The sequence below is a fragment of the Onychostruthus taczanowskii genome, unplaced genomic scaffold (genome assembly GCF_017590055.1).
Source record: "Onychostruthus taczanowskii isolate IOZ18803 unplaced genomic scaffold, ASM1759005v1 scaffold16, whole genome shotgun sequence".
NCBI classification, from domain to species: domain Eukaryota; kingdom Metazoa; phylum Chordata; class Aves; order Passeriformes; family Passeridae; genus Onychostruthus; species Onychostruthus taczanowskii.
In genome coordinates, this window is record NW_024498795.1 from 4,741,662 (window position 1) to 4,756,878 (window position 15,217).

The 15,217-nt window shown below is 37.8% G+C and overlaps 1 protein-coding gene across 2 annotated transcripts in view; it reads left to right on the plus strand.

Annotated features, from left to right (window-relative positions):
* SPIRE1 (spire type actin nucleation factor 1) overlaps positions 1-15,217 on the plus strand; it is a 127,170-nt gene that overhangs the window by 44,092 nt on the left and 67,861 nt on the right. For both annotated transcript variants that reach the window (XM_041399251.1, XM_041399250.1), the window contains exon 3: positions 12,758-12,991. In XM_041399251.1, coding sequence (XP_041255185.1) covers positions 12,758-12,991 — 234 coding nt within the window. The remainder of the gene's footprint in view (positions 1-12,757; positions 12,992-15,217) is intronic.

Here is a 15,217-nt window from a genome sequence, read left to right on the forward strand (position 1 = left end):
TTTCTTCTTTTCTTCTTTTAATTTCCTTTTTTTTTTTTTTTTTTTAATCTTAACTATACAAAGCAAACCCTCCTATGTTTTCCTAGGTAGCTCAACCTACCCATCCTAGCTATACCTATCATAACAAGTATTTGGTAAAAATCATTGTTCATGGGTTAAAAATGGAGATTAGGGAAGACGACAAACATAGGAAAAACATAGAAAAATTGTTAGAGGAAGGATTGTATTGCACCAAGCGTTTTATCAAAATGTATTAAATTGTTACGGCAATCAATCATGCAGTCACTCCTTTTGAAGGCTAATTTTAGCTCTTCCAGTTAAAGCAGACATTTATTTCTTTCATGGCTAGGAACAGATCTGAGTTTTCTGCTGTGCTAAATCCAGCACTGATGTCTGGTAGCACAGGATGCATCCGTGCAAGCACAGAGACTTGGGGTTTGGGTTTGTTTGGCTTTTTTTTCCCTAAGCTGCTGAGGGAAATGTGACTTTTCCCAGCTAGGTCAGTTTTCTGAGCTGTCGGACCACGCTGCAGCACGAGCCCTGTGATGTCAGCAGGAGGTACACGGTGCAGGGAGGATGACATCCACCCACTCCTCCGCTTTGGCAACTAATAGGAGCTCCTTACAAGCAGCATTTTCTGAAATTGTGTCATTGCAGTTTGTCCCCTAGTGCTGATCCTCACCAAAGCCTCCTCTCCCTTGGGAGGTGTTGCCTTTGCATAAAGTAACATTTACATGTCTCTGCCTGTTCGGTGCAAATAATCCCTGCAAAGGGCTGAATGAAAGGAAAAGAAAACCAGATTCTGCTGTCACTCTCTGCTTCAGAATTCACAGATATAAATTGTTCACTTGAAATACTGAATGTTTGAGTCCCTGGAGGTAGTTGAGTAGATGCTCTTTCAAACTGATTTAATTGAAGACCTTTAACATCCTTCAAGAGTATTGATGACTGTACTCATTTAGTGAGAGAAATCTAGGCATGTGTTTATAATACAATGATACTCTTATTCTTAATTTCTTAAACTTTTGGGAGGCTACATAATAGGAGAGCAAGAGAAAAATACTCTCTTTTCTTTTGGAATTAAATGGATATCTCTCCAATCTAAGGACATTACTTTTAAGTGACTTGTTTCTTGGCTAGGCAGGAATGTTTTTGCTATTCCAGTACTGGGGTTCCTGTGAAAGTCCAGCAGAATTCAATGTTTTATCTCTAATGGAACCTTCTGACTGTTACATTGTTGTTTGGTACTTGGGTTTTTTTGTGGTGTTTTGGGGTTTTTTTGTTATTTTCTTCTTGTTGTTGGGAATGTTTTTGTTTAATTTTTTTTAAAATTAATGACTTTTTTTTTCCTTCCCTCTAGGAAAATTTTTCCACTTGTTAGTGAACTATCTGAAAAAACAAACATTTTTTCATTTTGATTGGTCTAGGAATTGCCAGACAATTTCTGTTTGAGCAGTAATATGAACTGTCATGCTGTATGTGTATTCCCAAAGGGTATATGGATATGATAGAGTTTGTAAAATGTTAAAATCTTAAAGGATATTAAAAATAATTAGGGATACTTAATTAAATTAAGGAGCAAAATTTAAAGCCACAGTGTCAAAAATAATTAAAACCTTGCTTTTTTCCCGATTTCATAAGCTTCAAGACATTAGTTCTCTAGAGTGTAGCCTGGTAGGTATAATTACATTGGTGTAACAAGACAAAGGGATGATGCTGTCAGAATTTATTTCCTGTGAAGTTTATAACAATCTGATATTCTAACCTTAGTAACTGTTTTCTCTGGCTACCTGTGCTACTTACATTTAAATAAACCACTCTTACATCTTGCTTTATATTCTCAAAGAAAAGCAGCTTTATGTGGTGCATTGCACCCAGCTGATAAGCCTAAGCATTAGCCTCAGGCATGTACTTTTCTTCATTTTTCCTTCCTCTAGTTTATTGGGAACAAAAGTCATATGGAAAACTGGAGGATTAGAAGCACTTCCAGCTGTGTTTAAGTCTGTGTGCATGTCATGCAGAAATATAATTTAGACTTGCACAGTGCTTCTTATCCAAAGCTTTGAAAATGGATTAATATCCTCATATAGCAGGTGGTAAAATTGTTATAGGAGAGGGGAAATGACCAGTGGGAGGTTTCACAGGGAAGAGTGATGAGGAAAACCCCATAGGACAGACCTTCAGCCCCAAATAGTTCCTACATTTGAAACTAGCTCCAGTACTCCAGAAGAGGTAATGCCTGTGCTTTGCGATGTGTTTGGGAAGGGCAGTGCAGCTTATTTTGCAGGCAGGTTGGGGGTGTAAAGATGGGACTAAATATGGGATTTGAAATCTTTGGCTGTTCTGTGTCAAGAAGATTGCAGGGGCAATTGTATTCCGACTTCGAGGTGCTGTGACAACACTTACCTGGACATTATAAACCCTTAGTTTTAGTTTCTGTTTACCCCAAAATTTTCAAAAAATCAGGAATTTTCAAAAATCAGGAAACTAGCCACAATATGAATATAATTCCTTGACTTACTTTTTGTGGGTAGGGATCTCTTTCTGTCATTTAAAGGGTAATAACATGGTTAGAAAGATAGGGTAATATTGCAGCATTATTTTAGTTTCCAAAGCATAAGAAGTCCAAAGGGATTTATAATCCCTGTACACCTCAGCTCAGCTCTGTTCTTTACAAGCCAGTGAGGAAGCTTTGGGGAGCTTGTCGTGAATCCTTCATTCAGGGGTCAATTGTGCATTAGAGCTCCTAGGGACGTGACAGGTCACTGTGTCCTGGTGTTCTCCCTTCCCCTTGCTACCACGCTGTTACCTTGGATACACATCTTTACCTACCTCTCTTTTCCTTGGGCTGAGCGCAGGAACTTTAACACATCCATTAACAAGGTCTGAGCATGGGAGAAAATCAGGATTGCCTCTTCTAGGCCTAAATTTATGAAACTCTCAAGTTTCCCAGGCAGTGTAAAATGCACTGAATGGAGCAGATAATTTTATTAGAGTTTTTTTGAGGCAGTAAATCTATTTAGTTGATATGCATATAGCATTTTTTGATGTGTGTTTTTGTTCCTAAGTACTTGAGTGTCTTACATAGATGGAAGTGTTGGAATTAATCCCTCTCCCCCAATCATTGGATATCTAGTAACTTGGCTGTCACCTAAGCAGCTAAATAAGTTATCTGGATAATATCTGTATTCTATTCAAAGGTGCTGAGCATTGTAGAAAATTTGGCTGTGTGATGGAGGTTTCTGCAGAAAGCCAGACTCAGGAATGTTTTGGTTTTGTTATAGTTTTTGGAGGTTGGTTTTGTTGTTGTTGGTTTGGTTTTTTAAAAAGCTAAGCATGAAATCCATATGAATTTTTTTAAAACAGCATAACACTTTTGGCCTGTGACTGAAGGCGTGCTATGTTATCATCACTGTACTGGAATACATAGATATTGTCATTACTGGCAGAGAGCAGTAAAACAATGCTCAGCAATTTGTAATCCAGGAATATGGCTCTTCCATGAAGGATAATAAACTGTCACCGTTCAGCACTTTGACAGCTTTGACAGCTGGCAGGTGCTGGAATATCTTGTGCTAAGGTACTTCATGCCTGAGGTTATAAACTGTGTGCTTTATGTATCAAAAGCTTTTATCTGTGATAGAGGTGTGTCTTAATATGTATTTCTTCTGTGGTGATTTCACTGTTCAGAAGGAAATAAAAAAGAAATCTGTGAGTGACATTTCATGAATGGATTCTCTGGGGTTTTGTGGCCCTAAGAGCTGAGCTTTTTGCTGAGTTTCAGCCACATGTTCTGTTGCTCTTTAGTGTAGGGTAGGTCAGCCTTCCATGCTATGATTGTATAAATTTCAGACCTGAAAAAAATAATGTTGAGCTAATGTCTTTTTATAGGTAGGTAATTTGTCAACAGTGCCTACTTGTGCTTTTTTGAACTATTTTAGACTGGTGTCTTTCCAATAAGGTCATTACGAGAACTTGAAGGTTAGTTTGGAGTAGCTCCCCTCGCTTGTTACTCAAATATTTTATGTTCACTTAGGCATTCAGTTTTGGATGAATATTTGGGAGATCCAAATGCCTGGTCCAATATTGGTTTTTTTTGTGGGGAAGAGGGCCTGGAAGAATATTAATAAAATCAGAAGCTTTGCAGAGTCTGTGTCAGCCTGCAGTAATATTTTGCATGACTTACTCAGAGATCATATGTGACCTAAATAATTAATGTGTCTGACTCATTAGTAATTCCTTGGACTATCATGATAGTCTATGTGAAAATTCACATGCTTCGTAATCAAGGCATGCCCTTATGTCAGGATGATGTTTCCTTACATTTATGACTAGGAAAAAACTCTCAGTAAGAGTCTTACATTTTTTCCTTTCTGGTCATAGGCTGTATGTGTGAATTCCCATCAGCTTCTTTAGGAAAGAAGCCTAGGTATGGCTGAGTGACCTTCCACAAGACAGTGCAGGTAGCTGGGCATGGTTTCTGTTAAGTGGCTGCATGACAAATGCAACATCCCAAAGACATCTTTGAAGTTTCTCCTTTGGCATGGATGGAAAGGACAACCTTCCTATGGGTGGTTATGTGACTTGCCATGAATATGTGGTACCTCCAAACAAGCAGTGTAAAATGAGTATTGCTTTGTGTGGGGTTAATGAATACTGCAGTTGCTAGAAAGGAGCAGCACAGACCAGCCTTCTTTTGTGGCACATCGCTTTGAAAAGGACCTGTTGAGTGGTTACATTTGGGTTTCTTTCTTGACATATTTGATTTTATGTATGGAATCTTGGAATTAGGACAATTTGACTGACAGGAGAAGTCTGTTAGGAGACAGAAAGGTGTATTTTTTCAGGAATGGAGGAAGATGGATTTGAGGAAAGCTAAAGTCAAACCAGAGGAGTTGTCATGTTCTTCACTGTGTAAACTTGTTTAGGTGCTTCATCTGTCTCTGAAGTTCATCAGGTGTGAAACACTTGAAATGCAGGCATAGCACTGACAAATATGGTGAAACCAGCCTAACTTTTATAAAGTCTGTTGTGAGCTGCTGCTGGAAAGCTTCTAACATGTACATGGAAATGTAAAACTTTTAACTAATTGAGAATTTGTATTTAAAAGAATAGCTTTCATTGCCCTGGTATTTTGTTTGCTTGGCTTTTGTAGTCATTAATTTTGGTGAAAATAGGTGTGAGAAAGTTCTTAACTCAGAGAAGAGCAAATGGTTTATACTGCACGAGGTGTTTACTCACTTTAATTTTTGGATTAATTAAATGAGGGCCAAGCCTATAGCAGGCGCTGTAATGGTTGACATAAAAGCCATGGGGAAGGCTGAAAAATTCATGCAAACTGACTCTTTGAGTAGAGTGTAGATGTTTTGAATAAAAGTGGCATTGATTTTGCATTGCTTCATGACTACCATAAATTGAACTGAATCAAAGCTCTGGTAAGCTCTTTATTATCTATCTTCTATATCTTGTCTGACAGACCATAGGCAGCTGTGCAATGTCAGCCAAACTTGAACCAGTCACACACGAATTCTCAGCATCAGAGCTACTGAACTAGTCTTGCTCTCCTCTGTACCAGCTCTCCTTGAGCTGCTTACTTCTCTCCCTCACTGCAAAATCTTTGGCTGCAGTTAATCTGGTTCTCTCATGTAATCTAAATAAAGCTTTATTCAAAAGGCTGATGTGATAAATGGCGATTCTGTCTCTTGCACAATTTGAACCCACTGGCGTTTCTGTGGCCTGGTTATGTTTTTGGAAGTCCGCTGAAGTCTTTGCCTCTTCTGTTTCCTCACCTGGAATGTTCTGTTCCTCACCTGGTGATTCCTCACCTGGCAATCACCTGATTGCCTTCTATGTGTATAAAAAAACTATATGAATATATTTAGCTATGTTTTATAAAATAAATTAAAAAAAAAAGACAGCAGAAATAGGAGTTTGTGACATGATTGGATTTTATGTCTTTAACTCAGGATAAAAACCATATCCTCCTTATTTAAATGGCATCAGGATAACATGACCTGTATTTGAAGCCTGATATGAACAGAGGAGTATTTCAGAACGTTCAAATGACTTTCACCATCTAGGTTACTTAATTATTGCATCTAATTCTTTCACTGAGGCTTCAACCATTGCTAGAGTCTCCACAGTTAAATTAGAGAACTTAATTTTATTTTTTCTCTGGGTATGAACTGTCACTATGGTGAAATTCCTTCAGGTTGAATAAAGTCTGTAGTAACAAAGTAATGATTGTCATGATCTTGGGGATTATAATGTCTGAACTAAAGCTAGGAGAAAATTGACAGTTTTGTTTCAGTGTTTAAAATGAAACACTGCAGATAAAATGTAAATTGAGACTGATACAATAGAAAAAATTCTGCTTTCCTTTATGCTAATAAATTATAGTTCTCCTGAGATGATGTCTATAGTGCAACTTTAACAACTAAAACCACATTTATAATTATCAAAACCTTTGAATAAGTTGAAGAGTTGTATTACACTTGATCCTTAATAAACTTATAGTTACATTAGTGCTACACTCCTAGAGGCAGCAGTGTCCAACAACATTTTACTGTTTTGGTTTTCACATATTCACTTCAATGGGAATAAACCAAAACAAAAAAAAGCTAGTATCCTCTTTGTATGTTTTGGGCTTGTTCTGTGTCTTTGATCAAAAGCTCTTGCACTGAATCTCTTTTAACACACACCTGAATAGTACGAAGAATTCAGAAAGTAGCTCTGTCTGCCCACTTAGTGCATTCAAAGACTCAGGATATAAAACCATTTTGAAAAAGAACTCTGAATATGGTAGAGAAATTTTCCTAACTCTGAATGTATCTGAACCAGACTGAATATAATTAAAAGGATTTATTTAATTTTGTCTCATATTTATTTTCTATTAGACCTGACATACTGTGATTTTCTTTTTCTTTGCTTTCATTACTGCTTTGAATTAAAAAGCAAGGCTCATTATATTGCAGAAAGCAGTACCTCATTATTTCAGTAGCAAACCAACATCACCCAGAAGTTAAATAATTCTGTATCTTATACCTATATTCTTTGGAAATGAATGATTCATTTGATTTGTTGGAAGTAGTCCAAATCCTTGCTGCTTTCCTGGAAGCACTTGGAAGTTTTTTCACTATTCTCATTTGCCAGTCCATTGCACGTTGCTCTAATTTAGTGAAGGTCACATTTAAATTTAGCAGTGTCCCCTGCCATTAAAACCTGGGTAATGCTACCCTAATTCCACTTGGGAATGCTCTGGTGAAAACTACATTAATGTACCTGTGGTGTGCAGTGACAGCAGCACATCTCTTATGGCATCCTATTTGGACATGCTTTTCCACGAGGTGCTCCTGAGAGTTATGTAGGGCGCGTTGGGATGAGCTAAATAACCAAAAAAATGTGCATGGGGTTATCTTAACCCCTTTATTTGTTCACCTTTCCTAAAAGCCTGGTGTTTTTCAGTTCCAGAATTGAATGTTGAAGAAACAATAAATTACTTTGTTACAAATCTAAATGAGGGTCAGAGCAAAAGCTTTCGCCCTCTGTCATCTAGCTAGAGAGGAGCAAGTTGGTTTTGCATAACATTTTTACATGCCAGTCCTTAAGACCATATTACAGAAATTGAGCCCAAAAACTTGTGTGTGTTTGTCTTCTAATATGTCATAGAAAATTTCAGATACCTAACTCTTGACTTCAGGAGTGTCTGTGTCTATGTTTATATTGTTATGGTGTCAGAAGCATTGTGTGGAGCTCCTGGCAAGCTAATTGAAAGTCAGCTTTAGGACAGGTTAGCTTTTACATGGCAGAGTTTGTGGTGGAGAGGAGCTCTGCCCTAAGGAGTGCCAGCCCTGAACTCTCAGCACTCCCACCGTGAGGCAGAATGATTCTCCTTCATTCTCTTCATCTCTTTCATGATTCTCCTGTGTGTGTTGGAGATCTGGGTAAAATGTGGAAGCACTTAAAAATAATTATTGTACTGCACATTTTTAATAAAAAACTATTGGCATTCATAAAAGTGCAGTAGTAATGCAAATATTGTTGAGGCTGGTGGGCATATCTGAGGTCCCTGTGGGAAAGTTCAAAGTTAGTTAACTCACCTAAGGAGCTGGAGCTTTACAGCATCTTTAATCCAAGTTTAGGGACAAAAAACCTGAGTGGCTTTTGGAGGAAGTGTTATAAATGAGAAGCTTGACTAGGCCAATATTCAAGCAACAATCAATTTATTAATTAATATGGTAAAGTATGAGCAAAACAGCGCTGGGTACAGTGGGGGAAGTTTTCCCTCCAACTGCACACCGATGGTTGAGGCTTACAGGCATTTATAGGGGTACACACAGCTTTCTCAGCAGTTTCGATTCCCAGCAGTTTCTATTCCCAATTTTTACATCACAGTTCTATACACTATTGTGAGTTAGTTTTTCTCAGGATGTACCCCAGGAAAGAGTATCCCCAGATGGTGGGGTTCGACTTCCCAAAGAAGTAAGAAGTCTTTCAGCTGATGAGGTCCAGACTCCAGATGTAGCTCCACCTTTTACTTGCAAAGACTATAAATCTCATGACGGTGATATCCAAGCTTCCCTTGTCAAAGGGAGAACTTTAGGGAGGGACAGGCATTTGAGCTGAAAACCTTTGCTGCTCTAAGTACAAGCCCGTCCTTAGGCTTTGTTTGTTTAAAAATTGAGGCAGGCCTAGGAAGGGGATGAAAGCTCAGGCAGTGCCCCATTGTGTGTGCCGTGGATGTGGATTCTGCCTGTTCTCATCTAGCTTCAGGGAGAATGTACATGTTGAGGGAAAAAAAGACTTTTTTTCAAAGTAAAGTACTTGCAATAATTGCATTTTTGCAAGTATCAAACCTCTTTGGTTCCTGTACAAAGGCTGTATATTTGAAGAGTTCAAGGATGTTAAATTGGCGGAGTTCATTGGAAGAGTGTAATTTGGGTCATATTAAAAATCTAAAACACTAATAAATCCCTGTCCAAGAGGCATTCCTTAAGGTGCTGGAGGAAGGTATATGAAATGGAAATATGGGCAATGTTTGTGCATGAAAAGAATCTAAATAATTTGGGCTTTGTTTTTGCCATGTGTGTAAAAGGAGTGTGTGGCTATTGTTTTTACATTGTTTTTTAAGTCAAAGTGTTCCAGCAACTTTATCCCAGTCTGTTATAAAAATACTGTATGAGTCCAGACTGGTGTAGAAACTGCAGGAATGCTCGCGGTGGGACAAAGCTGTCCTTTCACTAATGATTTCAGCACAGCAAAGTACAAGTTCAATCTGTGGGAAATGTTTGTGTGTTGGGTTTTTTTTTGGTCTGAAGCCATGACTTTCAAAAGAACTTGATGAGAAGGTGTAAAGCTTAATAATGCAGGCTTCCTTGTTGATTTCAAAAATTTATTTATCCACTGATTGATTTCCAGAGGTAGGTCTTTGCTGAAATTTAAATCAATGTGGAACAATTCTAAAATTCAAGGTGCAGGTCTTTATTTTTTTACCTGAGTTGAGCAGCATTATTTACTGTTAGTGATGACACTTATTTCAGTGTTATGCAGTTGTTTTAGGATGTAAATGTGGAACTTTGTGGTTTAAAAAAGCTTTGCTAGGTCCATTTTTACCCTTGTTTTTCTTAATATATCCATGTTTTCACAGATTTCGGTGTTTGTCACTTACTAGGTGCCAGAGGTTTTTATTTTCTGCTAAACTGGCCAATCAGTGTGATTTCTTTGTAAATAAGTGATGCTTAAAAAAAAAAATTAAAAGTGGCAGTCTCTGATTATCCAACCCAAAAATCCCTCTTATTTATCAATTCATCCAGTTAGCTGTGAAAAGAGTTTCCTTTTTCGTTTTGTTTGTGTTTGATTTGTATTACAGGTAAAGTGACAGCACTCATGCACTGAAGCAGCAATCAATTGACTTGTATATTTTGTTTCTAGTTCTATAGACCTAAAAGTTTTATTTGTATGAAGTTGCATTAGTGGTTTTATCCATGGGAAGAAGCATTGACAATTCTGTGACTTTTGTTTGATAGCTGTATGGCAATTGTGTGGTTTACAGGATCCTTGGTAAACTGATAATCCTGAAAGCACTGAATGTTTCAGTTTCAATGCAAGTCAAAGCAAAGTTACTTAGTTAAGTTGTTTGCTGCTTTGTCTTTCAGCAAAAGAATCTGTGATACAGACAATGAGTAAATATGGTTTTGATCACGTGTCCTAAATAAGGAGCTGAGAGACTGAACTGCAGCTCTGACTTGGTGCTGTTACAGGTTTTGTCTTGTGTCAGCTTTGCATGCATTATGAAATCTGTTCATAGCACATAAAAACACACCAACCATATTACTGAGCTGCAGAAGGCCCACTGCTGATACATCAAAGAAGGGAGCAGCTGTCATCCAGTTTTAGCCACGATGCTTTTGAATGCCTTAATCCTCTTCCCAAACAGAAGAAGGCAAAGAGAGTGCACTTTCTTTATCCACTCCCTCTTCTATTTTTTTGAAGTTTTGGTAGCAAAATCCAGAAGCTATGTTCAGCAGCCATCACTGCATGGCACAAGACATTATTTTCTTTACATCTGATCTGGACATTTCAGTCTTCATGTATGCTAAGTCCTTTCAAATGTACTTTTTATTGAAGTTAGAAATTACTCACTTTGTGTTTATTCCCAGGTGCTCAAAGTATTAAAGTGATTATTCAGTTATACTTCATTTTCACTTCAGTTTCCTTCAAACTGCTATTATTTGTTCCCTTTTAGTTGCTGAAGAGATGTATGTTGGGATTGTACTCAGCACCTGAGTTACAGGGAACACATGTCTACCATTTGAATTAATATATTTTATTTTGTGTGATTCCACATTTCCAGTTTATTTTTTTTTTAACAATACAAGTTTTACAAGACAGTTACTGCAAAACAGCTTCCTTAAGAAGTGAGCAAGATATACTACAAATATAAATTTAATCTTTTAGAGTTTTTTTAAGGTCTGTATGGTGCAGTGTCCTGTCCCCAAAGTGAGTCATGGCAGAAGTCAGGGGAAGGGTATGAGAGCTGAGCAAGAAAGCAGTGATGCTTCCCTGACATACTTTCCTGTCTCAATAGCACTCCCCAAGACAGAAGCTGTTCTTTGAACTGAAAAAAACACATACAGGTTTTTCTTCTTCACTAATTTGCCTAATCACTTTCCCTAGCTGCATTTTAAAATAAATATGTATAAAAATATTTCAAGGGCTTTGCATGTGCAAAATTTTATATTGAACCAAGTTACCAAAATTATTGGAAATCAAATATAAAATAAAGTGGTTTATATATTGGGTTTTTAATTTGTTTTTTGTTTATTAGCCATTGTCTTGCAAAGTGAATTTGCACTGCAAAGTAATCCCAACAGAGGAATGAAGTACACAAGTGTAAAGCTGTCATTAAATCGTCTGTCTAGATAAACTAAAGGGAAACAATTTTAAGTCTTTGCTAACCTCCAGCCTCTCAGACCAAAAATACTTTATTGTGCTGAAGTAAGTAAGCAGCTAGAGTAAAATTTAATGTTTTAAGAATCCCTTTGTGTTGTCCTATTTCCTCAAACAGAATTTCAAAACTCTGCAGTAAAAAGTGTGTCGACCAGGATCGTACCAAAAGGCAGATTAGAGGAAATGTCATTTGATGACAAGGTTTGGTATATTTAGAAATGCTCCTGTTATTAAAGTTGTTGCTGTGCCAACTACTCCTACACTGGAGTCTGCTAATTTGTGTGACATGCTATCTATCCCAACACACAAGGAAGATCAGAGATTACATGCAATAACTCCAGTCCTACTTCCGTTGTCAGACAAGGATCTCCCAGCAGTGACATTACCTTCTTGTGGTTTACTATTGCAATCCCATTTTCCCTTCCCTCTTCATTAATGCCAATTTTCAAACTCCTCAGTTTGAAATGCCATCTACTTACATCTTTAAAATTCCAGAGGCTTTGATATTGCTCATAAGGAAAATAGCTATGTCAAGAGAGAAAATGTGCATTTATCATTGTGGGATGTTCACAACAATCTTTACCTAGCTCACACTGAGTAAGAGGTCATTGGTTTGCTTTGCTCTTGACAGGGCACAAATAAGAAGCCTCAATTCAATGAAAAATTGAGGCACAACTTCATCACTATGGAATACAGTTGTTGGCAGTTTCAGTGGCCTCCACAGCTGTGCAGTAGGCAAAGGAGTTCTTGTGGGCTGCTGTCCCAGTGCTCAGTGAGCAGTACTGGGACATCCACAGCTGTGTCCAGACACCTCTCAGGTCAAGGAAGAGACACCTGTTGAAGGGCAGTTTCCAAGTGTCGTTAAGCTGTGAGAAGAAGAAGGCATCTCATGTTAGTTTATTCTTTCTTTCAATTTCTTCCTACCTGCCCCACAAAAAAAGATCATGTGTGTGCAACATAGGCTTACAAAGTAATGTCACTTTGAGGTTTGCAATATCAGAAGAAAAAAGGGAAAATAGCCTTAAAAGGTCCTGCTTTGTTTTTAAATGAAGTTTCATTTCAAATATTGATATAAGAAAACTGTAGAAATGTGGTAGGAACTGCTCTTGCTTGTTCTATGCTGTATTACTCAAATGCTTATTCAAGTGCTACTGTAGGTATTAGCAGATCATTTTTCTCTTTGATTTTGATGTTTATTGCCCTCTCAGTTGCTGGGTTTGTTATACGAACACCAGAAAAGGTTGTTCCTCACTTGACCTATTCATTCATGTAAATGCCATTAATATATATTTCTTTTTTGTTTTTACAGGTTATTGAATCACTAGGGATTATTATATATAAAGCCCTGGACTATGGTTTGAAGGAAAATGAAGAGAGGGAATTAAGTCCTCCACTGGAGCAGCTTATTGACTACATGACTAATGCCACAGAAACAGATGGGAGTAGGGATGAAGGATATGATGCTCTGGATGAAGCAGTGGAGGATGATGATGATGGCAAAGAAGAAGTTGAGGCCATTCACTCCTATAAAGATGTCATGAAGGTACAATAGTGGGCAGTTTATTGTTCTGTCAATGAGAAGACTCTGTTTTCTGTGTTGTTATTCTGTGTGATACTGGCTGTGTCATTTTCTGATTTTGGTCCTTTTATAAGGTTTGTTTGTGAAAATGGCATGCAGCATTATTTCAAGTTTGACGGTAGGCAACAGAAAATCCATTATCAACTTTAGCATTGGATGTGCCATTAATGTCACAATCTGATTTAATCCCTGCACTGGATAGTCAGCCTTCCAGTGTAAACTACTTTACTATTACTTTGTATACTCTTGGATACTTCATGGTGTGTTTCAATTAATTCACCTTTTCATTAGCAGGTTATTAGTGTAATTATTTCTTATCAGCTCCTTCCTTGTCACCCTCCCCTCCTGTAGCACAGTAGTGCTTTTGTAGGAGTAGCTTATTTGGATGGAGTGAGTCAGGACAGTATTTCACTGGTGATCATTATGGTTTTGCAGTTCTTGACCTGAGTTGTGAAATTCAGAAACATAGCTTATGAATTTTAATTGTGGCAAGTTCTTTAATGTTATCTGGGTGACTGAATAATCATTTAAAAGTATTACCTTCTGTTTTCTACAGAGTAATCTGTGCATGTTTTAGAGCCCAGTGAGCTCTTATTACAGACAGAGGTATTAATAAGCATGGTTTAAAAAAACTAGTGTAATTGGCTTAACTCATAAAAAACCTGATATTAATACAGGTTGGAAAACATTATGCTAACTTGTACCAGAGGATTGAGCCATTTATAGTGCTTCTTCATAAATGCAAGTCATATCTACGGACCAGGAGCTTAGTGTACCACATAAATTAAGTGTCATGGTGGAAGCTGAGACTAGAGGAATATCCCAAATAGCCCATCAGAACACATTGACACTAAAACCCTTCAGTTCTGCTGGGTTAACAGTAGAGAGAAACTCTCAGGAAACTGAAGAGGAAGTAACTTTAAGATGCTTTTGCATCCTCCTTGCATGAGAAGTAATGCTAAATGCTTAATGCCTTTGTTTTTCCTCCCTCCCTTCCTCAGAGAAGCAGAGGCCAGAGGGAGAAATGAATGAAATGGTCTTTTGCTCCCTGTGATGGGGAGGGCCTGGCTGGCTGAAGTGCTCTGCCCTTCAAGCCCCTGCCCCTGCCAGCCTTGCTGAGTTGCTGCATGCAGGTGCTTTGCTCTCTCCTCCCTCTGCCTCTCCCTGACACCCACCCCAGAGAGGGCCAGTTAGATTGGTAAGTGAAAGTTTCACTTAGTGCAGAGGCAGGCAAGACCTTTCTATACACAGAACTGAAACAGTGGCTTTGTGGAAGTGATTATTTTGCAAGTCCTTTACTTGATTTCTGCAAACTATAAAAGATAAATTTGGTAAACTTTGCTGAAATCAAAAGTGATAAGAAAATTCAACAGGTTTTTCAACAGTTAAGGCCATGGAATGACATCCTGTTCATTTGGCTTTGTTAATATTTCTGCTAGTCTGAGCTATCTGCCTGTTTCTATGTTTTAAAATCAGCATCTTACATTTTATTACTTCATCATATTTTGTTAATAGTTTTATATCATCCTGGACATGTACTGCTTCTGTGACTTCATCTTATTAAACTGAAGGTCAGCTGTCATTTGTACATCATCCTGACTTTTACTCCTACATACCTTGGAATTCTCTTTTATTTCTGTTATTATTTTTGCCTTAATTATGTGCTGCAGGCTTAACTCTACAAATTACCTTTATTCCCTACTCAGTGTTATTACTGCATTGAGAGGACTAGAATGGCAGCATTGTTCTGCCATATTTTTGACATGAGTGCAGATTTGCAAGATCTCCTTTTTCTTGACTTAATACCTTTTTAGGGGTCAGACCATTTTCTGCATGTGATTTTCTGTTATTTTTCCCCCCACCAGCAGCAGTAAAATGTTAGAGGCTACACCCTTATTTACCCAGTGACTGTTTCACAACAGTAGTGTGTGGTCTTGTGACCATGAGGTTCACTTATTTTAAGATCCTCTTGGCAAGATCACTGTGAAGCTTTTTCCTCCACAGTTTGTAGTGAATGCTGAAGCAGGTTTGCTCCTTGAATTGAGAACTGTTGTTCTTGCCTCCCCTGCATTCTCTACATCACAAGCTTGGAAAATGGTAGAGCTGTGTGCTACTAATACTGATTTTTAAGGTTTTTAACTATGTAGCGTCTGGTCTGGAAATTATTTCGTCCTTGAAAAGTGATTATAT